Source organism: Gallinula chloropus (genome assembly GCF_964237585.1).
Source record: "Gallinula chloropus genome assembly, chromosome: Z".
NCBI lineage: Eukaryota > Metazoa > Chordata > Aves > Gruiformes > Rallidae > Gallinula > Gallinula chloropus.
Genome location: NC_140089.1, coordinates 43,532,803 through 43,560,162, shown reverse-complemented (window position 1 = coordinate 43,560,162; position 27,360 = coordinate 43,532,803). Strand labels below are relative to the sequence as shown.

General features: G+C 39.7%; 1 protein-coding gene across 1 annotated transcript in view; it reads left to right on the top strand.

Moving 5' to 3' along the window:
• FRMD3 (FERM domain containing 3) overlaps positions 1-27,360 on the top strand; it is a 147,747-nt gene that overhangs the window by 61,170 nt on the left and 59,217 nt on the right. The window contains exons 2-3 of the mRNA XM_084278938.1: positions 7,650-7,754; positions 22,305-22,347. Of these exons, the coding sequence (XP_084135064.1) occupies positions 7,650-7,754; positions 22,305-22,347 (148 nt within the window). The remainder of the gene's footprint in view (positions 1-7,649; positions 7,755-22,304; positions 22,348-27,360) is intronic.

The following is a 27,360-nucleotide window of genomic DNA, read 5'->3' as shown; positions in this document are numbered from 1 at the left end:
GCAACAACAATTAACTAAGTTGCAGCTGGCCCTTCTTAAAATTGAGAAAATTTTAAAGTTAAATGCTGTATAATAGAATTCCACATCCCATTTTATTTTCAAGTAGTTTAAAGTACTGAAAGGTGTTGATTATGAATATGAAGAAAATTCATACCCTTTTGAAGGGTCATAACATTTTAACTGAGGAATGAAACAGACGTGCTTTTAATTGTTCATTATATTTTGAAGGCATTATGCAATGTCTTGTGCAACATCTACAGAAGGGTATTCCTAAAATTGGCAAAGACGTTACTGTGCTTCTGTCTTGTGAGTAGGTACTTTCATTTGTAGTCTCAATGACTCCACAACCCGAAGAGCAGTAAGAGATTTGCCCAGGGCCTTGGAGGTTGTCAGGGCTGGCCCAATGTTGCCAGGTTGGAGCTGAGCCCATTCCACCTTGCTGCCTTTGGTGGCTGCAGGATTAGGATTCTTTTCTTGATGTTACTGTTTGTGTGGGACTCAATTTATCAAGAAGATACTGTGAAATTCAGGGACTCCAGGTTGCCTACCTTCTCAGTGCCCTCAGCCCTCATCCCTATTCTCGATAGGTTTCATATTAAATCAGTCCCATTCCCATTACAAGTGTCCTAGTCCAATGGTGATCATAGAATCATAGAATGAGTTAGGTTGGAAGGGACCTTTAAATGCTATCTAGTCCAACCCTCCTGCAGTAAGCAGGGACACCTTTAACTAGATCAGGTTGCTCAGAGATTCATCAAGCCTGACCATGAATACCTCCAGGGATGGGGCGTCCACCACCTCCCTGGGCAACCTATTCCAGTGTCTCACCTCCCCTCATTGGGAAGAACAACTTTCTAATGTCTCATCTAAACCCTTCTCTGCTCTAATTTAAAACCATTGCCCCTCGCCCTGTTGTTGCATGCCATTACAAACAGTGCCTCCTCAGCTTTCCTGTAGGCCCCTTCATATACTGGAAGGCTGCTCTTAGGTCTCCCCTGAGCCTTCTACAGCTGAACAAGTCCAGCTCTCTCAGCCTGTCGTCGTAGGAGAGGTTCTTCAGTGCGTCTGATCATTCCTGTGACCCTCCTTTGGACCCATTCCAGGAGGCCCGTGACCTTCTTGTGTCAAGTACTCCAGGTGAGGTCTCACCAGAACAGAGTAGAGAGGCAGAATCAGCAACCTCAATCTGCTGGCCTTGCATGTTTTGATGCATCCCAGGATGCAATTGGCCTTCTGGGCTGTGAGTGCAGGTTGTTGCCTCATGTCCAGCCTTTCACCCATCAATACCCCCATGTCCTTTTCCACGTGGCTGCTCTCTACCTCATCATCCCACAGCCCATATTCATAATGAGGACTGTCCTGATCCAAGTGTAGAATTTTGCCCTTGTCCTTGTTGATGCTTGGGGAGCTATTTTTGCTGTGCCAATGAAATAAATGCAAATAGGATGAAGCTCTTTGAAAACTGACATGAGTAGAGAATTGCTCCCGAATGTCTCTTTACAGCCATACCTCTGTGTTTGAGAGCAGGGCCTGATACTGAACTGTAGAATAATTGTCAATGAAATAGAAGATGTGTGCCTTCTGGGATCTAAGGTATTTCTCGCCTAGAAACCTCAAAGAGGTGTGATGATACTGGAGGGAAGGAGAAGTCAGAAATGTGAGAGGTGGCATTCAAAGGGGCAGTTTAGCTTTGTAAATCTCTGTTGCTTTTTATCATTTTTGTCAAGTATTGTCAACACACTATACTATTTCAGATTTCAGTGGATACAGCTGCTTTTTGAATTAATTACCTTTTTTGCCATAGAGGAATTTTCTGGTTTCATTCTACGATGGTGGTGTGATCATTCCTGAACTCATATATTTCACAGTTTTTACCTCCATAAACTTCAAATTATGTTTAACAGTAAAGAGAACAAGTATACAAAATTGGATGTTACTCTTGCCTTGCCTGAGAGCCTGGACCTTCCAATTATTAAATAGAAATACTGATTTCATAGTGGTTTTAATTTCTCATTTGTTTTTTTAATTTAATATTTTTTAAAATTTTGAGTGGATTTACACATAATTAAACACGTATCTGAGTAACTTTATGCAGAGAGCCACAGTTAGAAACTGTTTGCACGAGTAAAGACACTTGTGGGATGAGGATTGAAATCCCCAGTACAAATAAACACTGTGTTTATGACTCTGCACCACTTCTTAGTAATGTCAGTGGCTTCCTGATGGAGATAAGCACCACTGGCAGGACTTCAGTGGTTAGATAATAGAGCAGAAGCATTGTGTTTAATCTGTTGGTGACTCTTGCTCTTCCTTGTGACGACATTCAGATAAAGAGACACAGAACTCCACAGTGAGGCAAATGCAGATAGGGAAGACTCTTCATTGAATGTGAGATCTTAACCTGCTATAAATGCTTTTCCCTCTCACTTTCTGAATTGTGAAACAGTCACAAATGTTTTGCGTTCTCGTTTTACGTCATTGAAGAAGGATTGAATTAACAGAACAAGATATGCTCTCTCTTGCTTTTCAACTTGCACAAAGAAACGAGGAACAGAAAGAGAAAAGAAATCCCCAAAGCAAGCGTGAGATTGGGATATTGTGTTAGAGTGAAACCGCTCAAGAGCCATATAAATCTTTCTTTGGATTAGTTTCTGCGTAACAGAGGAGTTACCAAGGAATTGGATTACCGAGTCATAAATTCAGTGAGTTGCAGAAATAGAAGCCATAATAATAGTGTCTGGTAGTGAAATAAAACATCTCTACAGTGTCTTACTTGGTTCCTAGAGCTGAGGAAGAAACTCTGGTTGTCCTGTGAGTCTGCCAGCGGAGGACTCTGTGTGATCATATTTTCATGTTTTGCTGGAATGGAGAATGTCCTGTGTTTTGGTAATTCTTTTGTAACAGCTGCTTGCTTAATTTGATACATACTTGTTTTAACAGAAAACTTTTGATCCAGCATGAAAAGCAGAGTTTAACAGCTCTTTGCAAGCTGACCTTCTGTGTTCAAGAATTATGTCATTTACATGGTATTATGCCCCTTGCATGTGTGTTGGGATTTGTTGTGGGATTTTAGTGGTATTAAGGTCAGATATTCAAATGCAGCTTTAGGAAAGACATACCCATTGTGTCTATGCCAATTTATCTAAGCAAATCACAGAATTATCCTCCAAATTATTTGTAGGAATCTCTAAAATTCACTAGCACTATTTTTGTGCGAGAGTGTTGATTTGCTACATTATAAGACTGTGTTTAAGGACATTTTAAAAACCACATTTCCTAGAGTATGTGTTAGTTATAGCCAGATGTGCTTGAATTAGACTTAAAAAATAGTGGCTTGTTTAACTTGGTATTCTTTCATTGAAAACAGCGTATCGATTACAATCTAGGACATTTTGGTTCTCTTGCTTACGCACTTTTGTGACTCTTGTTTCTGCCTGGGTTGGTCTTCTCTACTTGAGGATAGCTGATGACTTCTGGGTGAACTGTGGTATAAATATCAAAGTTTTCAGCTGTGAAGCATTTAAAAATCTGACTTGATTGTTGCTTTCGGATTCCTGTGGTCTGTTGCTGACATTTTTCAATAGTGTATCAAATGATGGCTTTTTTTTATGATACCATTTTTTCATGTTCTGGCAAACATTCTAAAATGTAGCATAAAATATTTTTTGGAATTGCTTCAAGTGCTTTGTTAGTATGGGGTGTGTCTGTGTGTGTGTTTAAAAGGATCACTTAATTGGAAAGCTACATGGCAATTGTCTGAAATTTCAGGCAATGTTTTATATTCATTATTCTGTGACCCAAATCCATTCCTGTGCTCTGTTGTGGATGACTGGCAGTTCCTAATTTAATTTATCCATATTCTTTCACAAATGAGAATAAGCTTTGCATTTAATATATTCTTTTGTACTATAATGTGTAATAAGTGTATCGGAGAACACAGGAGACAAGACAGATCATCAGATTCTAAAGCTCAGGAGAATTTGGAGCATTGTTAGAGAAATGTCAGAAATGTTTATGGATGCTGCTTGCAGAAAACAAAGTGAACAACCGCTGCCCATCCTGCTTCCCACACTATCTATTATGAATTCAGATTTGAGGTGCTCTGTGCCATTGACTGTGTTCCTCTGTGTATCAATTATGATCTATTTTTTTTCCAATTTCAGGTATTTAAAAAGTGTAATAATGGAACATTTACAACAGTGTTTCTTATGAGAACACACATGTTTGTGCCTATTTAGCCACTTTTATCCATCTTGAATCTTTTTTGATGTCTGGCAGTGAATCATGTAGAACTTGAAGCCTGACTGAGTAGCAGTATTAACTGAAATGTGTACTAACTGATGGTAAGGTTATTAGCTACCCCTTTTATATATCTATGGAGGGCTTAAGTATTCCTTGAGCATGAATTTAGCTTGGAGGTTTTTGCTCATTTGCTCATTTTTGTTTGGTTTGTTTCCATCATCTATCTTTCAAGCAAGAAAACTAGGGCATCAATTCATTTTAGAAAGGGAGCCTTGGTACTGGATTGAAAAACACTGTATGTGCCCTGGCCTTTTATCAGGTTCCTCAAGAACTCAGAAAACTTTTGTGATTATTTAGGTGGGTGAAGCAAAGGGGTTTTTAACTGAACAGACAAGAATGTGAACTTACAGAAGTTACTAGATTTACTGACTGTTTTTCCAGTAACAGCTTCTGGTGTTGCCAGATGAAAATTAGACTAGCCTGGTTTCTTTATTTCCAGTGTTCTAAAGATAGGATTTCTTTTGTACAATGCTGTCAGTAAAATCTATTTTCATGTTTGACTGTACTTGAGTCACCTAATAGCTGTTATTCCCCAGTTCTGTTTGTAGATTGATCTTAAAACTGTGTGCAACTTGAATTTCACATCTGTGTTCAATTTTTTTCCTGCAGCTTTTGTGTGGAAATTTCACTGTGCAGTTTTGTCTTAATATTTTGACGGTCTTTCTTGTTGCTTAGTCACAGGCGCTTCCAAGATTTTAAGCTGGAAAATACTTCATTGAGATATGACTAAGGGTAGACCTTTTTTTTCTTTTTTTTTGGTCAGAGGGAGAGTGGCAATTTTCTTTTTGTACTTTTCAGACTTTGGTACCAGTTTTGCCTGCTGAGGAAAGTTTTCTCCATGCTAGCATGCTGATACTGGTAACTGGGTACAGTATAGAAAAGTGCCAGTGACTGTGTTAACCACTCTTAACAGCAAACAAGCTGGTGCTAAGGCTGGAAAGAAACAGTTACAGAAGGAAAAGTGTTGCAGCTGTGTTACAGGGGAAAAGATAGCAGTGGAGGGCATGATGAAGCGTGAGGTTGAGCGAGCATGTGCAGAAAACAGAAAAATCAGGTTAATGTCCTTTGACACTGTCTGTTTAAAAATAAGAAAATAAAGTACAGAAATACCATAGCACAGACAAGGCAGAGGTATCCTCCTGGCATGTAGCAGCATATAGAAGAGTAAGGGACACGTAGTGAGGAGTAAATACAGAAGATAGAAGGTGGAGGAAGGAAAGGAGCAGTGGAAGTAATGGCTTATATAGTAGGAAGAGAAGCAGAGCCCTGCCTACATCTCGAAAAAAGAAATCTGATGGGGAACTAGGAATTCCTTTGTGGTGGAAAGTGAATCTGGGAGGAGAGATGGTCCACGTGGCAAGGAAGGGGATGTCTGCAGGAGCCACAGCACGTTGGAAGGGCTGTGCAGTCCTCAGTCAGTGCCTTAACTGAGGGAGCTTTTTGCTTCACTAGTCTATTTGTTCAGTGATGGGAGGGAAAGGACAAGTGACTGTATCTACCACAGGATTCCTCCATAATTATAAAGATAATGAAATAGATCAGGAGGTCATGGACGGTATTCTTTTCTAACACTCCAGTCCTGAAGCATGTATCATTTTTCCTGTGTGAAGCAGTAGTTCTTATAGGATAGAGGCTATTGCTTCCTCTGCCCATTAGACTATGAGTTTGAACACGTCACAGTGCTGGGCTGCCTCGTGTGTGATATGCAGATTATAACAATGTCCAATTTTCTAAATTAGCTTGAGAAATGCAGGCGCTATCTGTTAATTTTTGCATACTCATGCTGTTTATGGTCTAAATGGTTTGTTAGCTTCTTAAAAAAAGGTTGAATAAGGTATAGCATGGAAGTTTTCAGGGAGTCATTTAAAGGAACAATTAAGTAATTTTTTTATATATGATATCCTGTGTAGTTTCTATCTTGTGGACATTAAAGAGGTAAATTGAAGTTGTTTTGTTTCATGTCGGCAAAGGGGGGACTCTTGCAAACTCTCTGCCTGGTGCACAGCAGAGACATCTCTGGGATTGACAGGTAGAAGGAGAGAAATGCAGAGACCTGGCACTGTAACATGGTGAAGCACCTTTGTCTGCGTAGAGTGGGCTATTTTAGGAGAACACCTTTAGCCCTGTGTTAATGCTCACACACATCACAGTCCAAAAAAAAAAAACAACAACAAAAAACCCCATATTAACTGGATCAGAAGAAATGTGAAAATTCATGTTTATTCTCCATGTCAGTCAGCAGATTAAGGAAAAACACAGTATTGAGGTTGAAGAAAGCAGAAATAAAGAATAAAATTGTTAACTAAACATCTTGTGTGCAGTAAGTTTCCATAATCACAGAATCACAGAATGTTAGGAGTTGGAAGTGACCTTGAAAGCTCATCTAGTCCAACCCCCCCTGCCAGAGCAGGATCATCTGGACTAAATCACACAGAAATGTGTCCAGGCGGGTTTTGAATGTCTCCAGAGAAGGAGACTCCACAGCTTCTCTGGACAGCCTGTCCCAGTGCTCTGTCACCCTCACCGTGGAAATATTTCTCCTTACATTCACATGGAACTTCCTCTGCTCCAGCTTGCACCCCTTGTCCTATTGCTGGACATCACTGGGAAGAGCCTGGCTCCATCCTTCTGACTTTCACCCTTTACATGTTTATAAACATTAATGAGATCACCTCCCAGTCTCCTCCAAGCTAAAGAGGCCCAGCTCCCTCAGCCTTTTTTCATAAGGAAGCTGTTCCACAGCCGTAATCATCTTGGTGACCCTGTACTGGACTCTTCTAAGGAGTTCTGTGTTCTTCTTGAACTGAGGGTCCAGAACTGGACTAAGGCTGTAGTCATGCATTGACAATGCAGAGATGAAAATATCTCTTTCAGTCATTCGGGCTTTTCTTCCTTATACTGTAGTGCTGCCAGGGAACTGTAGATCAGGTCTGCCTGGTTGTGGGCATTGTGTAGAGATGTGCCAAAACTGCTTGCAAACCTGGGTGATAGGAAAACCCCCAGTGTGTTGTTTTTAAATTCCATGTGTTAATGGATATCTGGTACGCAGATGCAAATGGGTATCTGTCATATCATTATCATATCATATCATTAGTAACGAAATATAGTTACTGGTAAAATACTAAATGTTATAAATTACAGCAGCTGTTGTGGTAGTGTGTTTTCCTGAGGCAGGAGTAGTGCTGATATTTTATTAACGATTTGCGAATGTGCAGCCTTCATCTGAATAACAGCAAATTTCATGTGTCATTCTCTTTGACACTTTGATTAGATTTTTTTTTTTAATATTTGTAGACAGCAAGTTCAGAATATCCAAAATAATATATAATTTTTTTCTCTTTTTACAGAGGGAAACTAAAGGTCAGTTTCTCATTGATCACATCTGCAACTATTACAGCTTGCTGGAAAAAGACTATTTTGGCATTCGATACGTTGATCCTGAGAAGCAGAGGGTATGTATATGAACTCTGAGTACATTTGCTTTTAAGGAATGGTAAATTGATTTTTAATTTTTTTTTTCCCAACGAGCAGACAAGTGCTAATGCAAATTATGTACCTCTGGGGGTTTATACGCTGGCCATAATCCATAGAGGTGCCTAAAGTGGCATTATTAAATTAATCTTCCCCTCAGTTCATGCATTTAGTTTCAGGTAAGTTGATATATTCTGATTTGTGTAGTTCTCCTGGGCACTGTAGACAGAAAAGATCTACAGGCATGACTCAGAGGTAGCATGGGGTAGCTCTAGGCGCTGCTGGTGTACTGGAATTTGGGATTTCTGTTTTTCTATAGAGTACCTTTCTGGGGAGATGTAGGCAGGAATCCTATTGATTTTAACATCTAAAACCAGTCTCACTATTCCACTTTTCACAGGGCATATGGACTTAGATATCTATAATACACAAAATTGGTGTGATTTGTCAGGTTGTGGGGGAGGTTTCATTCTAGTTCTCCATATGAGTATTCACATTTCTGCAATAAAGTTTACAGGCCTTTGCTCTAGGCATTTGTGTGGACAGTGACGAGCCATCTCTCTTCAGTGGAAGGTGGTCCTGAAAGTTGCATTATCTGGGTGATTTGCTGTGGCTATTGCATTTGGTTTCAGATGACTCTTCCTGTTTGAGAGTAGGAAAGGGTAGTCAACACAGGAAGCAGAAGTCCTGAGACAGTGAAATCCAGAACTGCTTCTTCATTGTGTGGTCTCACATTTGTCTCACGATTAAGACTTAGATATGATTTCAGATATCATGGGGGCATATACTGGCATTTAATCTCTGGAAATGATTAACAGTTTGAAACTGGTATGATTCAGAAGAAAAACATTTTGCTGGGTATGTCATGCTACACCATAATAAGCTGTTTTCAAAAATCACTGCAATTAGGGAATCACCCTCTGCTCAAGATTGCAGAATTGCAATGGCTTTGTGAAGCTGCAGGAAGTAATTTCCATTGTATCCTTCTTTTAAAATTAAAATAATTATAAGATTAATTAGCAGTTATTCTGACCTGTGTCCTTAATTTTTCACAATCATTAAAATTACAGAGATGTTCACCTGGTTGGATAGATAAAGGTGCAGTGCTGTATTAGACTACAGTGAGGTAGAATACCTATTTTTGTTGGATCCTTCTGTGAGAGTTACTCAAAAATTGCTACAGAAAAGTTATTTTACTTAACAACAATCAAGGCATTTAAATTCTTTTTCAGAATACTTAAAAAAGTGATGCCTCAGAGAAATCTCTTAAGATCCCACTCTCATTGGGATGCCTGTTATGTCATACTTTATGTAGCTCCCATGTGTTAAGGCACTGTTAACCATATTGGCAAATTTGATGCAGTATCTTATTCTAGTTGGCTATAAAGTTGTTCTTCTACATCTTGTAGTATAGCTAATTCTGTGGTTAATTTTATGGAAGATTATATTTTATATGGAAGCTTAAGTTTTCTCTTGGTTAGTAGTAAAAGACAAGCTGAGAACACTTTTCTGTTCTTACCTAAAAAATTGTAGATCTTCATTTCCCTTTATATCTAACAACTAAGAATACCATGGCCGTCCTGTGTAGTAGGATGGCTTATGTCAACTGGCTCACTCTTCAGCTGGATTTTGTTAATCAAACTTCAAATTTACATCTTCCATACATGCATTTTTAAATGCTGATTTATTATTACTCTCACATTTTCAAGCATACAAATAACTTCTCTAATTGGGTGCTAGTTCTTGATTTTAAACTCTCTGATGAATGAAGACATGAATTATAGGGGAGATTTCTTTATACAGACTTAAATGCTCTGGATGATAAGTTGAAAGCAACATAGATGTGTCTCTTAGGCTTATTAAAATTCCTCAAAATTAGCTATTTTTACATACAGTATATTCTATTGTCCCTTTGTCCTGCTCTTTTGGGTATTGCTTTTTTATTTTAAGGTTATACTTCTGAATATTACATGTTCTCTCAGAGTGGTTATTTCCTCTGCAACAAACCCTATCCTAAAAACTAAGCTGCTGAAAAATGCTATTAAAAAAGGAACTCTGTTTTTATGCCATCTGGCTCTTTTGAATCTCTGATCTTGTTAAGGTTCACTTACCTGAGTCTTACCTCTATATCAGATGCGGATACATGAATAACACCTCCCAGTCAGATGTAGAAAAACTGTGAAACTATAATAACAGTTCTTCTCCCATCAGCTGAAGACTAGTCTGATCTTTTTGTGATCTGAAAAAAATGTACTGACCAACAATCAAATAATGATATTAAAATGATGAGGGAGCTGATGGCCCTTCCCACAGGTTTGCACTTTAGCAGTTGAGAGTTTACTTGCCTGCAATTCAGGTCAACAAAAACCTGGTTATAGAGATATGCTGATCCATAAGGTGTAGTGGGTCACAGGTGGAATGTCACATCATTGTAGCCTCGTTTCAGGAAAGAATCATAGAATCAAAGGGGTTGGAAGGGACCTCGAGAGATCTTCAGGTCCAAAACCCCTGCCAAAGCAGCTCCCAATCTCATATTGCACAGATAGGCTTCCAGATCAGTCTTGAATGCCTGCAGACTATGGAGGCTCCACTACCTCCCTGGGCAGCCTGTCCTAGGGCTCTGTCACCCTCACTGGGAATAAGTTCTTCCACATGTAGGTGCGGAACTTCCTGTGCTCCAACTTGCAGCCATTGCCCCTTGTCCTGTCTCCACAGACCACTGAAAAGGGGCTGGCCATTTCCCCCTGCATCCCATACTTAAGATATTTATAAACATTAATAAGGTCCCCCCTTAGTCTTCTTTTCTCTAGGCTGAACAGTCCCAGCTCACTCAGCCTCTCCTCATAGGGGAGATGCTCCAGGCCCTTCATCATCTTTGTAGCCCTTCTCTGGACTCTCTCCAGGAGATCCCTGTCTTTTTTATACCAGGGAGCCCAGAACTGGACACAATACTCTAGGTGGGGCCTGACCAGGCCAGAGTAGAGGGGGAGGATCACCTCCTTTGACCTGCTGGCCACACTCCTCCTGATGCACCCCAGGATCCCATTGGCTTTCTTAGCCACCAGGGCACACTGCTGGCTCATGGACAACCTGTCATCAACCAGGACCCAAAGACCACTTTCTGCTCTGTAGAAGAGGTCTCCAAAGCTCCATGTATCTCTTGCAGGTGCCACCAGGGAAAAAGGGAGGTGGGATGGTTGGGTGTATTTCAAAACAAAAGCAGTAGTTCAGTAAAGATCTGTAGGTGGGATTCACCAGGAGCTTCTTTCTAAAGTCCTAGTGATTTGACTGAGAACAATTGCTTTGAAGAGAAGTGATAATTCATCCTAAACCGGTTCAACAATGTGTGTGAAAATATATTTCAGTACCCTGTAGGCAAATAAAGAGATGTAGGACAACAAATGAAATAAATACTGAGTGGTGTGGTTTCAGCAATAAGTCACTGACATGATCTGGATATGGTAAAAGAGAACCCTTTGTTTGCCCCTTCTTAGGGACTGTATTATTAAGGAAAGTATTAATGTCATTTCACCCTAATGAGACTTCAGCTAACTGAACTGAGAGAAGGAGAATTAAAACAATAAAGAGGACAGAGGTCTTGTTTTTTTAGAAGATATTAAGAAGGGCCTCACACATGTAGTGCAGCAAAATAAAAGGTAAGAGGATATAGTTATACATGCATCAGGGTGTAAAGTAGAAAGAAAGTTTAGAGAGGCAGTTTCTTAATTAAGACAGTGAGCCGCAGCATCTGCAGTAGCCTTAATAGGGGCAGCAGGACAGGGTTTTTTTGCTAGATTTGTAAAGAATTTTGAGCGATCTCTGTAATTTCATGGAAAGGGTTTATATTAAATGCTGACAGAGATGGAGACTAGGCACTATCTTCTGAAATGTATTTCAAATACTATGTAATAAAGGCTGAAACAAAGAAGCATAGCATTATTTAGGAGAGTTATTGATTCTGATGCAGGTAGTGTACAATTCATGTAGCTCTGCCTATTTTCCTGGAGGTGCTGAATGCCTCTGTTGTAGTTTATATTTCACTGCATAGTCTCTGCACAGTAAGGGTTATATCTGTGGATCCAAATGAAACTGCCAAAATCATGCATTTAATTCTGGCTTTTAGTGAATTATTCTTGATTGGCTCTTTGAATAGTTAAGCTATATGACATAATAGTATATTATGTAGTATATACACAAATATATATATATATATAAATATTGTGGCAAATAGCTCCTGCTGGCATTTAATTTACCGGTGATGCTTGTCTCCCTTTTATTTTTATATATTCTTTGTGAAAATGTTGCAGAGTTGCTCCAAAAGCTTATTCGCAGTCCTTTTGTTTTGTAATTTATCCAGGGAGCTCAGGCAGGCAACTATACTGGCTTTAATTCATCCTAAATGTCATCTCTCAGAGAATGCTATTCAAAATGAAGCATTTTGACTTAGGAGTGTTGAAACACTTGACCGAGTTTTAGAATTTAACAAATGAAATGTTTCAATATTTCAGATGCTTCGAATTAAATGTTTCAATATTTGCCTTCTGAACATTCAGAACTTCTGACTGTGTGAAAAATGTAGATAATTGAGCTAATTGTCTTAGGTTGGAACTAAATGGTGGGAAGCAGCTGTTGTTTTTATAGGTTATTTTTCAAGTAAGTTATAACATACTTTCTCTCCCTCCCCCCAGTTCCCCCTCCCTCCCCCCCAGTATGAATCGTTTCCTTCTGCATAAGTAAACCTGTGTGGATATTTTAGGCATACTGTTTTTCCAGACCAAAAAAAGTAATTCTGGAAGACAGTCTTAACAAGAAAGCAGCATGGTAGCTTTTTTATATTTTTGGATATACAGGTGAGTAGCAATGCCAATGACCTCAAACTGAAGTGTCAGTTAAAGACTCTAGGTTCTACACCGTACCTTTTTTTTTTAATCTTCTTGCATCACATTTAGATGTTCCTTTGGGGAAGTTGTGCCTTAGGGCAGCTTCAGAAAAGTACCCAAAGTATGGAGTAAATGCAGTATGCCATTTTATATCTAATGGTATTTTGCTGGGAACAAATGAGTTCCTGGAGTCCCTATATTAACTGTTGATTTTTTTTCACCCAGATTTGTGAGAAAATTAGGTATATGGGATCACATCACCTTTCTCCCCAACTCTCAGCTGTAGTAGCTTTTGAAGCCAGTGTTGGTGAAATTTACCTGGGGATATAGGTCTCAAACATTAAATTTTAGTAGTTTCATGAAGATATGCTGCCACATCGGTGCGTAAAACCTTATTATTCTTCTCAGTGAGGGGAAATGCTGTAGGGCAAACTCACTTCATAGGGGATCTAGATTGAGATGGGAGCGACTCTGAAAGAAAACAGAAACAGTAATTTGAAGCTTGTATTTCTTAGAAATAAATCATTTTAAACAGGAGATGTACCGGGAGATGTCAGTGACTCTGCTACTCAAGTAACTACACACTGGTACTTTTTCATGTACTCACTGTTATACTGGGGCCAGTTATCATGCTCTTACCCTTGAGGATATGCAGCATGGCTAACTCCGTGCCAGATACCCTGGACTGACTAAGCACATTTTTTGTGGGTTGTTTTGGCTTTGTAGAAGATAAGAAAGGGATGAAATAATGCAGCTACTGTGTTCAGCATCTCTCACTAGAAAGGATCCCTTTTTGAGAGACCCACTGGCTTGAGGGTAATGGAAGACTGGGTTAAAGGAAGATGGTAGTATGGTGGAATTTATTCTTGAAGTCCCTTCAGGAGGGCATCTGAGCAGTGACTGAGAGTTGGAAATGTTTTTTTTTACCCCAGTGGGTGGATTTGAGCATGTGCTTGTCATTAGGGTTTTGAAAGTGAAAGTGGGAGGTGGTGATTAGGCAGAAATACCTTGGAGCTACCTATGCCGTAGTTTGGAAATGTTAGGTGTTATGAAATGGCTTTGTAGAACCCTGAAGCAACTGTGAAGTCTCACCAGTCATTGGAGAAATGTTTGAGATCATAACCACTCTGAAGCATTAAGATGCTGTGTCATTTGGATGTGCTGTGGGGTTGTCTGGGAGCAGAACAGCAGTGCAGTGATTTTAGCTCTGCACATATATGCCTGCCAGTATGAAAACAAAGCTTTCAAGTCAGTAAAACTGATTTACAAATACACTCCCACTATGCTGCTGATCTTGAATGGTGGCTGTGGATAAACTGGAATTTTCTGACTTTCAGAGCACAGAGCTGGGCTCTGTACATAACTAGAAAGGCAACATTGTGTGCTGTGGATTTGCCAGTACTCCTGCCTACCTTCCCTTAAACTGTTGCAAACACAGTTCTCATTTTGCTGTTGTGCACTGAAAAACGGTAAGCACCTCACACTGGTAAGTATTTTGTCAGAGAATCAGAGAATCACAGAATGTCCCGAGTTGGAAGGGCCCCATAAGGATCATCAAGTCCAGCTTCTGGCTCCACACATGTCCAGCCAAGTCAGAGCATGTGTTTATTTCAGTAGTAAGGCTGCTGGGGAGTCCCATTTGTATTTGAGAATATGGCACTCCCAATGGACCTGTACAGAGTATTTGTTCAGTCCAGTAACCTAGGTTGTTCAGCGCTGTCCCAGTATTTACTTATGAAGGAAACTGGAGTCTATTGTCTGTGAGTAACGAATTTCTTTATCATGGAGTAGTAGTTCTATTTTTAATGGGACGTGTACACAAAACATACAGCGGTGCCTCATCAGACACCTCTTGAAAGGGTCATCAAGTCTTGGGTGCAGCTGATCTGTGCTTGAGCAACAACAGCTATTTAATACATGTTCTGTAAAATGTGCACTTAATTCCACGTGAGGGCCATGAAGGCTCGCAAAAAGAGACAACAGATAATTTGCAACTTCAGTTGAACAAAGCTATGTCTTTGTGTAATGACTTGTGTGGCTACATACAGCTATGTAAAGAGAGCTGTCTTGGAGCTTTTGGGTCCCATTGAAGGGTCAGAGCAGACGTATAATAGGCTGCACACCAGAGTGACTGAGCCTTAGGTTAATTAAAATTTTAATGTTTCTTCATGCATAGAATGCCTCCTCCTGAACAGAGTTAGCACAAAAATTATGTGCTTTTGCATAAAGTCTTACTGTTACCGTGCTTGGTGTTTGCACTTCAGGTTATGCTGTTTCAAAAAGTATAGCTGAACTGGGGAAGGAACAAAGGTGGCCATGAGAATGGTATTGAGTAAGAATGGATTGCATGTGAAGAGAGATGGATTAGATTAGAATAATTCAGCTAGAAAAAGATGTGTGAGAGAGAGTAAACCAATAAGCAGGAGAGAATCAGAGAGAACAGTATGATGCAAAATGGCTTTGAGATGGTGATCAGGGAAAGATTGCCTTGTAATTCTTCGAATTCCAATACTTTTAAAGCAATTGATATCAAGAGATGGTCTTAAAAAGACCATACCTAGTCATAAAATTCATTGTTGTAGCTGCCAAAAGATTGAAGAAAAGTGTGAAAAAGTAAGTGTTCTGCCAAACTGTTGAACAAGTCTATAAAGACAGACAAACAAGTTGTAATGAAGGCGGTTGGGAAAAGCCCAGTGAAAGCAATGGGAGTTACTACTCTTGTTCTTTTTCTAAGTGTTTGCTTCAGGCCATTTTCAGGGACAGAGTGCTGAGTTAAATGGATACTTCCTTTTAGCAGTAGAGGTGCCTTTATGTACTAAACAAAATCTTGGCACAAATGGATAGTAATGTGCATATATACACATACACTTAATTCAGCAGTAATTCCAGTAAATTCAATGTCTTGTGTGAAGATTAGAACCCTGTAAACAAAATAATTCTGCAGGCTATTTTAATAAACATTGAAGATATTTTTTTTCTTCCCCACCAATTTGGAAGCTTTTGGCTTTGAAGGTGTGGTTGCTCATGAATACATCAATATAGGCGGATGTTATGGTGTAATGTTCAGCTGGTTGTAGGGGTTATGGGTCAGCTGAACTACTCCAGCTTAGAGCATTGGAGTTTCTCTGAATATTTTAGTGTAATAGGAATTTGGAACTAGATGGTCTTTAAGATCCCTTCAGACCCAAACCATTCTGTGAATAACGGAGTGAGAATTTCGAAATATATTTAATAAATTCCATCTCAGAATCATACAAACAGTGATTTTGTTCCAGTGTACAACACTATTTCTGGCCCAGATTAATTTTTGTGATAGTGGTGTACATTGTTTGTTCCTGCTAAGTGTACTACTAACCAGAGCTGATGCCCAGATTTTGGGAACTATACAGAGGAACAACAGCTCCTTTCCTGCAATGGAACAATATTGATATTCTTGGCATAGATGTTCTTGAAAGCATTAAAAATGGTATCAGCCTCAGGGCATGAAGAAGGAGACATGCAGGATGCTCTGGGTCATTTGGCATCCGTTGTGCTGGTACAGAGTGGGCACCCAATTAATTCCTCTGTCCAAGCTTCCATTAGCTTTGGATACTGTTAGGTTTTGCATTTGGTTTTTTTTTTACTGTCTGACTTTTGGCAGGCAGTGACCTGGTGCAAGTCAGTGCCTTGAGGCTAAAGCAAATTGATTTTGCTTTCATTCAAGGAAAAGGTTAGGTATTAATTTTCAAGATTAATATAGGGTTGAGCTTTGAATAAAACTAATTTTATTACTTTTCTGGGGGACTAGATGATCTCCAGAGGCCCCTCCCCACCCCTACCATTCTGCTTCAATGCATATTTCCATTTCCCAGCTCTTCTTTGCATTAAACAAAGTTTTCATATCCAGTCCTTGCCTGAATGGAGTATTCTTGTGACACCTGCAGGTTTTTCTAATGCTGGTTTACTGTGTGCACATCTGAGCACTTGACTGAGTATTGCTTGCTGAGGGGGATTTAAATATTCACAGCATTTGGCTACTGTTGGCTGTCCCTCCATTGCTGCTTCTCTTGCAAACACAGGAGTTACAAAGCCTTTTTTTTAATTGCATGAGGGGAGAGACTTCTCATTGAAATCATTGGGCTTCTCATGGGTGAGGTCCTAATCCCTTGCTTTTAGCTTGGCAGCTTTTTAGGAGGTGAGTTTGATTTATGGCAGTCTTGTGAAGGAATCCATGGAAAAAGGAGACCAAATCTTTGTATGGTAGACTTGCTGTTGTAGTGTAGAGGAAGAACAGTGTGGAGATTTTAATGACACCTGACTCCTTACAAAGGCTGTAGGAATAGCTATGAGACATTGTCTTCTCTTTCCTCCTCGCTTCTTATTCTGAAACCCTTAACCCTCTGCATACTGAGATCAGTCTCAGTCCTTTCTGAGCTTCTCAAAGCAAATGACTTTGAAAGAGGTTGTTGGCTGAAGTGCCCTTACTAAAAGCACATCAGTGCTTTGTGGAGTGGTGCTTTTACCCTTGCATGGTGTCCTTGCTTATCCCAAGCTTTTGTTGTGGGCCGTGGGTAGCACATCAGCTGCTCAGCAGTTGTAGGTAAGCAAGAGCACACCTGGCCTCGCTAATGACTACTCAGTGCCACTTAAAGGCTTATCAGAGGTGAGCGATGTATTTACAAAGTAAAAATCGCACTAGTCTGAAACACAACATGCAGTCACAGTGAAACCTTAGTCAGAAAGCAATTTTCAGCATATTTTAGGATCCCAAGACCAAAAGCGTTATCAGTGATAGTTTGCTTACTCACCACTGGCACTTGAAACACCAAGACGCAGTAGCTATCCCATGACTGACCTTCAGGACCTCTATTTATCTTTGTCTCTGCCTTCAGTTTCTGTGGGAACATCTGCCTGACTGTCTAGATACCCAGCTGCTACCCAAACCTCTTTTGGCAAAAGAGATTAGAAGTTGTCAGTGCTGAACACAAATCCCTTCTTAGGATCCTTGGTAATAGGTGTTTGCTGGATTAGGATCAAAGTCTTGTCTTCTCCATTGGGCAGCAGCCATGCTGCGAGCGTTCCGTCAAGGAAATGCAGTAATGGTTCTGCAGGAATGATTTTGATTTCCAATGATCATTAAGTACCATTACATACAGCAATGCTGTTTTGGGGGTGTAGGCCATCATCCAACTAAAGCAACCTTTATGGACAACAATGAGAAATACATAAGGCAGAAATGAAACTGGGTAAGATATAGGCTTGGGGGCAACTGGCTGGAGAGCTGTCAGGCAGAGAAGGACCTGGGGATGTTGGTTGACTGCTTGACTGACTATCAGCCAGCAGTGTGCCCAAGTGGCCAGGAAGGCCAATGGCATCTTGGCTTGTATGAGAAATAGTGTGGCCAGTACGGAGGTGATTGTGCCCCTATACAATCAGCATTGGTGAGGCCACACCTCAAGTGCTGTGTCCAGTTCTGGGCTCCTCACCATAAGAAGGACATTGAGGTCCTTGAGTGAGTCAAGAGAAGGGCAACCAGGCTGGTGAAGGGGCTGGAGGGCAAATCCTATGGGAGTGGCTTAGGGAGCTGGGGTTGGTTGTTTACCCTGGAGAAGAAGAGATGATAAGAGACCTTATCACCACCTACAACTACCTGAAGGGAGGTTGTAGAGAGGTGGGCAATGGTCTCTTCAGCCGAGTAACAGGAGATAGGACAAGGGGAAATGGCCCAAAGCTGTGCCAGGGCAGGTTCAGGAAAAATTCTTCACTGAAGGAGTTGTCAAGGCCTGGAACAGGCTGCCGAGGGAGGGGGTTGAATCACCATCCCTGGATGTGTTTAAAAAAAGCGTAGATGAGGTACTTAGGGATATGGTTTAGCATAGGATGGGAATGGTTGGACTTGATGATCTTAAAGGTCTTTTCCAACCTTGTAATTCTGTGATTCTGTGATTGTTATGCTTTCTTCCTCCCCTTAGTTTGCACATTTCACTGCAAGAAGCGAAATCAAAGATTCTTGACTCTGGTTCCAAATTTATGTCCGATTTGTTTTGCTTGTCCTGTGTGAGGTGTTAGCCTTACAAGAAAGAATTGGAAACACCCATGGTATACTTCTGCAAGGCATTGTGGCATACAGCAGTAATGCAGGTTTTTTGCAGTTGAAAATTTAAAATGCTCATAAATTTTGGTCTGACAAGTTAACTTGAAATATTACATTTTTCTTTCATCTGAGGATGTTTCTTTTTCAGCAAAATTGCTTAAAAAAAGAGTTTGATATATGGAAAAAACATTTTGCTAAGCCAGATGTTTTTCAATTGACAATTCCTGCAGAAGACCTTAGATTAATTTATAGGAACTTTAATCTGGTCCTAGCTATAACAGCTAATTAATCTTGGAATAAATATAGCATGAATGCTCTATAGTAGAGATGAGGCACAGTTATTAATTATTAACAGTCAGTGCTGTAAGGCTGGTAGATAAGTACTCAAGGGAAAATCCTTCCTAAAACTCAAATTGAAATATGCAAACAAATATAGGGGTGGCTATTTTCAGAAGTATTAGCAATGACTAGGTGTTTATCTTCTCCTGACACTCAGAGAGCATTAAGCACCTAATTGCTGTGTCTTTGAAAAATCTCCACAAATTATAAAGTAACTGCTCAATTTTCTGGAAGATTCAGCTGAATTGCCTACAGGATTGCAATCTTCCACCAACAGAAGGTCACCACAGAAATCTGAGCTTCTAAAAACTGCCTGTCAGCTCCTTGACTTCCCAGTGAAAGTCTAGACTGCTTAATTGCTCAGTATCCTTTCAATCCGTTTTTAACCCACGGAAGGCAGGTCTTAGTGAAACACATTTGCTTTTGGATATGTTATCTAATTCTGCATTCCTGGGGGTTTGATGCACTGCATGAGGAATTTAATCCATGTTTCCCCTTTTTCATTATTCATATGGTGCATGATGAGGATTTAATATTTGCAAATTGGCTTTTTTACCCCTGACTTTTTGTTAGAATAGGTAATTGACTTTTTCAAATGGCTGTAAACGCTGATGTGGTCTGTGCTAATATTTCAGCCTGGCCTTTCAGAATGAAATATCAAACAAATTGTGTTGTGCTACTACGAGATGAAAATAGTGAGGTACCTCTTAACTCTCAGTTCCCTGGTAACAGTACAACACAGCACACTATCAAAGTTCCTCTTTGCTGTCCGAATCTTCAGCTAGGATTGCCTAGGTCCTGGTGGAGGTGTGGTGGGTGTGTGAAGATGTTACAGAAAGTAAATTTCATATCTGTATGTCTTCACTGGTTTCCTATCCATGAATTAATTCTGGATTATATGTCTATAAAACACTGCAGACTGTATTGAATTTCTGAAATTGCATTAACTTTTTATGAACAACTCTCACCCCCCCATTATTCAGAGCGAGACATATAAATAATATATGCATGTGATCTAAAAAAAAGATGAAATGAGCTAGATATTTCTGGTAAGTTGGTGAAACAGCCATTCCTTTCTCAATTATGTTTCTTCATTTCCTCAAAAAAGAAAGAGAGATACTGGGGAGAGGGAGGAGATGAAGAAATGGTGTGGGGTTGTTTTTCTGTTGTCACTGTTGTTGGTTGAAGTTTGGGATTGATTATTTTTGTTCTGCTTGTTTTTTGAGTGCCATGGTTCCATATCAGTCTCTCAGTGATAACTGAGATTCAAACAGAAACACAAAGTAGTGCTTATCTCAGTATTGCTGTAAACTATGTACAGGAGTTTCTGTGCAGCCATGCAAGCTGCAGATACTTCAAAATGTTCTTTCCAAGGTAATTGTTTTTGAAAAGCTCTGGTCCAGAAAGATAATTTAAGTTGCCCCTAATTTTCAGTAAATTCTTGAGACTTCATATTTTGAACTCTATTTTCTGTCACTTCTGTACAGACCCTATAAAATACCTTCCCCATGCCTTTCTCTATGGTAGAATTACTGTAAGTTATCAGGAAAAATACTAACCAATGCAGGATATTTTAAGTATTAGATGTGGTTTAAAAAGGTTAGATTTTCTTTTTGCAGAAGACTGTAGAATTTTAGAAATAGAGTGAAAAGGGTTAAAAATGAAACCCCTTAGTGCAAGGCCTTCCAGTGCTGATTATGCTTATTAAAGCTGAATACTGTGCTTTTGGACCAGCTGCTTCTGCAGCACAAATCTCATTTTAGTGTGGAGATTTTTTGCTTACAGGAAAAATCCTAGTACAAATGCTGTTGGCTGTGGTCAGAAGTGGCACTTGAATATCAGCATGTTCTTTTGTCAATCAAAACATCCTCCTGAACAGTTCAGCTAGTGTTAGCAGGGGATGTGCTAAGGCTCTTTAACTAAAATGTGAGCCTAGCTTGTTGTCACAGAAGCATCTGAGTCTATCTTCCAAGAGAATAATAAATTGAAGTTTTCCTGCCATTGCAGTATTTCCTTGGGAAGTTATACACGAACTGATATGCCTCTGAGTAAAAAGCTGGCATGAGAAGCTCACAGTGAGCAATTGCAGCCTACAAAGCCAACTATATCCTGGGCTGCATCAAAAGCAGCAGTTGAGGGAGGGGATTCTCTCCTACTCTGGTCTTATGACACCCTACCTGGAGGTGGTCTCCAGTATGAGAAAGACATAGAGCTGCTGGAGTAAGCCCAGAGGAAGACCACAAAGATGATCAGAGGGCTGGAGTACCTTTCTTCTGAGGATAGGCTGAGAGACTTAGACTTGTTCAGCCTGGAGGAAAGAAAGCTCCAGGGAGACCTTATAGCAGCCTTCTAGTACCTAAATTTGGGCTACAGGAAAGCTGGAGAGGGACTGTTTGTGAGGGTATGGAGTGACAGGACAAGGGGCAATGACTTTAAACTGAAAGAGGGTAGGTTTAGATTAGATATAATGAAGAAATTCTTTACCATGAGTGTGGTGAAGCAGTGATACAGGTTAACCAGAGAACCTGTGGCTGCCCCCTCCATAGCAGTGTTCAAGGCCAAGCTGGATGGGGCTTTGGGCAGTCTAGTCTTTGAGGGGGTGTCCCTATCCATGGCAGGGAGTTGGAAATAGATGATCTTTGAAAGGTCCTTTGCAACCCAAAATAGTCTGTGATTCTATCCATACCTCTTTGTTGTGCATTGACTGTCTATACCATATACGTTTCATGGAAAAGTGCACTCTATTTCCCTTCATATTTTGAGGTCTTTCTAGAAGAGAACAGTATCTTGTGTTCTGAGGGTCCTGACTGAGAATATACTATTAACCCATGCTTCAGTTATAGGAGCTACAGAAGACAGTGTTAATGATCAGAGGATATTTACATTTATAACTAGTCTGTTTTAATGTCCAGTATGATCATTCCTCTGGAAAAAAAATCACTGAAAGCATAAGACTGAAATGTCTGTTGCAAACTCATCACTAGAGCCTGCCTCCTTTATATTTGCCTTTGAAGTTGTCTTACTTTTATGTAAGCTACATCTTGCAAGCCGTGGTAGCATCGACTGTGCCTATACAGAGCAATTCCAGTGCTATAACATTATGGCACATGCTTTTTGAGGTTAAGTATGTCTCAGTGAGACAAGAATCCAGCTTCCTCTGTTTGGTACCATGTACATCTACACAGATGTTTGTCCACTGTGATCTGTACTAACCTCTGGTTTCTGCTTTGCCTTTCCAGCACTGGCTTGAGCCCAACAAATCCATCTTCAAGCAAATGAAATGTAAGTGTTGAAAGCTGTTGTTTTTAAACTGTTTTTGAAATAGCCAAAGGTTTACTGTGCTTCCATGCAGTAATTTAGAATATCCTCCATTTGTTTCTGTGTGCAAACAGGCCCTTCATCTCCTATCTGGACTCCTAAAAATACCTTCATTTTACTGTCTTACAGTGCTCTGCTCGTCAAGAGCTGTCTCTTACTGCTCAAGGCTAGAGCCAGAGGCCAGCTGATGTGTGTGGGGTGACAGGTCTGGTGGGAGGACAGTTCTGGCTCTCGTTTTCAGTCAGACACAATTAGCCTCTGGGAGATGGCAATGAAAATACGGAGTGTGGCAGTCTGCTTTTTGGTCTTTCTGGTTTGCTTGCTTTCTGCTGCCTTCTGCTTCCTAATGCAGAGCATTGGTTTAAGATCACTGCTACAGTCCAGCAAACTTAAGTGCTATGGCTTAAGTGGTGAGCTCCTGCCACAGACAAGTGGAAAATTGCAATTGTTATTTTTAAAAGACTCCTCAAAATAGGAATGCTTTATTTTAATAATAATTTTGAAACAACTCATCCTTTCCATTAAACGGGCCAACTGTGAAGACTTCTTCAGGAAACAGGACTACTTTGATACTCAGAAGTTTATATCCATCAGCGGAAGGGAATGTTTTTTGGCAGTTCTGAATACTTGATTTAGGTCACTGGGAGTTGTGTCTTGTGCAGTAAGAGCTGTTGTCTGTCTGTCTATACACGCCTATCCTTTGTATGCAGTTGTTTTATATTTTAAGTATCTTTTCTAAGTGTCTTTTGTGGGGGAGATAATGTATTTTTTTAAAAATGTGATGAAGCTGAAGAGGTTGTCTAATATGTAAAACCAGTTAATGCTGGTTGTTGGTTGGAATACCTGGAATACTTTAAGAAACTCTTTAATTAATGCAGCAATAATATATATTGCAACCTGTGCATACATGTCTATAGAAGCATGGACACATACATCTAGCATATTCAGTGTGAACTGTTTGTATCTAGTATTTAGGTAGCTGGAGTGTTACCCAGTAAAAAATAAGCTCAAGAATGCCAGAAGAAAGAAAAGAGGGACTGTAATAATTACAAATCACCTCTATTTCTTTCTTCCTTCCCACGTGTTATCAAAAGTAGGCTGGCGTTTCCTCAGAGTGTCCTCTAATCTGCATTGGTATCACTCCATTTACCCAAAAAGCATAAGGGCTCATGCTTCTTTTTGCACTTTGCATAGCAACATACTCAGGAACTCTGCCAACAGATGCACTGAAAGTGCTTTGATTTATTCAAAACCAATTTATCAGCATATAGATGTTACTTTGATGGGATTGATGATACTCTTCTGATGAGACCATGACATAACTACATCCATGGAATTATTCCATAAATGTAGTTATGCCATGGCCTCATCAGAAGACTTGTGTGGCTTTTGGGTTAGAATCCTAATCAGAACTCAGAAGCCTGAAAAATGAATGTGTAGAAATACAAATTAAAATGCAGCTAGTGTGAGGTTATTTATCACAGTGAAAAGGTCTCAACAGCAACAGCAAAACAGAGTGAGACACTATCAAAGATATTTTATCAGCCTTACATTTAGGGCATCCAAGTACAAGTAACTATGTGATCAGGATTTTCATGAGCAACTTGTTTAATACTTGTCTAACTTAACTATCTTTTGTCATAGATGAAGGTCTGTAGTTGTTACAGTAACCTGTTAAGGAAACAAAGCAAGGAGATACATATATATTTTATATAGGTATGCAGAATCCATGTAGATGAGGCAAAAATACATCTTATCTCCGACAGGTTTCAAGGATGTTTTTGGAAGCATTTCACATCGGGAACCTCTTGATTTATTTTTCTAAAAATATGCTATATTAACATAGGACACTAAACAATTTCTGAAGGCACACAAGGTTGATTTTTATTTTATCTAAGAATATTCAGTTTACTATTAAAAGATTCAGACTCAGAGGAAGACATTACTCATATTAATTTGAAAAACTTCACAGTCTCAGGTTGGACAAGCAGGGGCTGAAGTTAGTAGCAGGTGGAAAGCATAAAATCTGAAGCAGTGAAGTGACTTGTTAATAGAATGTGTCATTTGTGTATACGACGTGTTGAAGAAACTGTAGTAGACAGCTATACACAGTAAACATTTTTACCACTAATTTTCCTTGAGAGAGGAAATTTTGGTCTCTGAGAAATGTCCTGAACCGCTGCCAGTCTTGTATACATTGGTTGAAGCCAGTTGGTGGCCAGTGACCACTAGCTGTGAGAACCATGCTTCCTTCCAGTGGCACGTTGAGAAATTATGGAAGGTTGCCAAAGGTAGCTGCATCTTTGTGGTTCTAGATAAAGACATTTTAAAACCAGATTTTCTGTCCCTTTTTTTGTGGTTTCTGTACACTGTTGTTCCATCCCAAATACTGACAGTAAATTCATCTTACTTTTTTTTCCCCCTTATTTTCTGTCTAGGAATGTCCTAGTTTAAATCCTACTGGTCACATCTGCACTAAGAGAGATTTAAGTAAATAACAGAGTTTCCCCATGCATTTTCTCTCTTTTTTCATTAATTGTAAGGTTATTTTGTATAAAGGGTATGCAACTAACCAGTAACATGCTTTGTGGGAAATACCCAGCTGTACGGGTTTTGTTCTTCATGATAGTGGAATAGAATCAAATCTGTTTCTCTCATGTTCAGGAGTTAAAAACTTATGTGTTTTTCTTGCTGCCTTTCATCTCAAATGATATAAGTAATGTGAAAGGGATGTGTTCACGTGTCAGGCCATTGGAATTTGTTAAATAAATCCTTAATCTCCAATGCTGTCATAAAATGTGAAAGGAGGTGAAATGAACCAGGGGAAGCAAGAACTCAGAGAGGGTCCTGCAGAACTTTCAAATGATTCTTAAATTTCAAGAAACTTTTTGTTATTTTTTTGTGTCTCAGCACAAATCTAAAAAATGTTCAATCAAATATTAGTCTCTTAAATCCATGCATAGTGAAAGCAGGAAGTTTTGTTGTATTCTTCAGGCACTAATCTGTATGCTGTCTATTCTTTATCTATGCCCCTCCCCACCCCACCCCACCCCACCCCTGGCCCAAGAAGATACATAGCACTCCTTAAAATATTATAACTGGTTGACGAAAATCTGCCTTGCCCTGTGTTGTCCAATGACCAATTCAGTGAAATGAGGAAGACCCCCATGACTTGAGGTTTGTGATAGGTATCTCTTATGCATAAAATAAACTCTGAGTATTGTTCTGTCTTAAACATCTTCAGCAAGTAGTATGGATAAACAGCTGATTAGCTTGGTAACGGGGTAGGTATATGGAGACAGAATATGTCTTGGGGTTCCCTAGAGATCCTTTTGCAGCATTAGTGAACATGAAGACTTTTCATAGAATCATAGAATCACAGCATTGTTAGGTTAGAAAAGACCTTTGAGATGATCAAGACCCACTGTACCTGTCCTCTACACCATATCCCTAAGCACCCTGTTTACCAGTCTTTTAAATACATCCAGGGTTGGTGACTCAACTGCCTTCCAGGGCAGCCAGTTCCAGTGCCTGATCAGCCTTTTGGTGAAGAACTTTTCCCTAATGTCTGATTGGAATCTGCCCTGGCACAGCCTGAGGCCATTCCACCTCATCCTATCTCCTGTTGCTTGGGTCAAGAGACCAACACCCACCTCTCTACAACCTCCTTTTAGGTAGTTGTAGGCAGTGATAAAGTCTCCCCTCAGTCTCCTCTTCTCCAGCGTAATTTTGAGTGTAATGAGGGTTTTTTTTTTGTTTAAATAATCAATAAGTTTTGGTAGGGTAGCATATTTTGAATAATATGTTATGTCAAGAAATGCAGGAAGTTTTCAGCAATGTTACATTCTCAGGGCTGTGATGATAATTTAAATATCTGCTTTTGGCTTTCAGTATCCATCTGTGCTCCACGTTTAATTAAAAAAGCCAGTACAGCTTATTACAGAAGCTCGTATTGGTGCTGGATGAAAAGCAGGTTGTTAAATACAACAAGGAAACAAGTCCTGAAAGTGGCAGCTGAGGATCTTTTGTCCTTCTCCCTCTTTGGTTCACACTTCTAAAACTTTGATAAAGATTTTCACCAACTTTTGTAAACACTTTTACATATATTTCTTTCTTGTTGTTTCAGATTGTCTTTATATGAAGCAAATGGTGATACAAATGTAGTTTTTCTTAGGTTTATCATTCTCTATGATTCGGTGAGCTTTGCTTAAAAATGAATGCAAGTGTCAGTCCCTTACACATTGGTGTCTGTGCCAAAGCGTGCAGCTCCCATATCCCTCTGGTCAGGATGTTAGAAGTTTAGAGTTTAGCTAGGAGACCCTTACTGCTTCTTAGACAGTTTGTTTTAGCTAAATGCAACTGAAATAAACCTTAACAAACCATCAGTTGCCTGGAAGCTTTGTGTGCTGTGTGTGTAGTTCCTTCACAAGGATGGAGATCATGACTGGTTCCAGCATTTGATACAATTTAAATGGGTTTATTTTTTCTTTTCCCTTTGCCTCTTATGTGCTGTTAGCACATAAACTGGCAAATTAATAACCCTATTGCAGTGGATTTTGCAGTCAGTACTATTCTCCATGCTAAAGTCCTTTGAAATTATTGTAATTGTGAATCTTTTTTTAGGGAGAAAGCAAAGCCTGTGATGGTAGGAAGTTCTGACAAAGCCTTGGGCATTTCACTATACCAGCTGCTCCTTATCTGACAGATAAAGGACCCCTCTGAAAGGAAAGGCTTATAGCTATTATAAAACTGATTGTATTCAGGCTGGTTTTGTGTTGAAGAAATGTTCTTCTGCAAATTGAGTTCTGTTTTTGAAGGTTTGTTGTTAATGTTTCCACTTTAATGTGTGAGTAAGTGGTAGAAAGTAATTTTGCTTTCAAGGAATTGAGGAATTGTCTGGCTTGACAATCTCATCTATTGAGCTGATATAATTCACTGCCTGTCTTGCTTTCCACTATGAGAATTGTCAATGAAAGA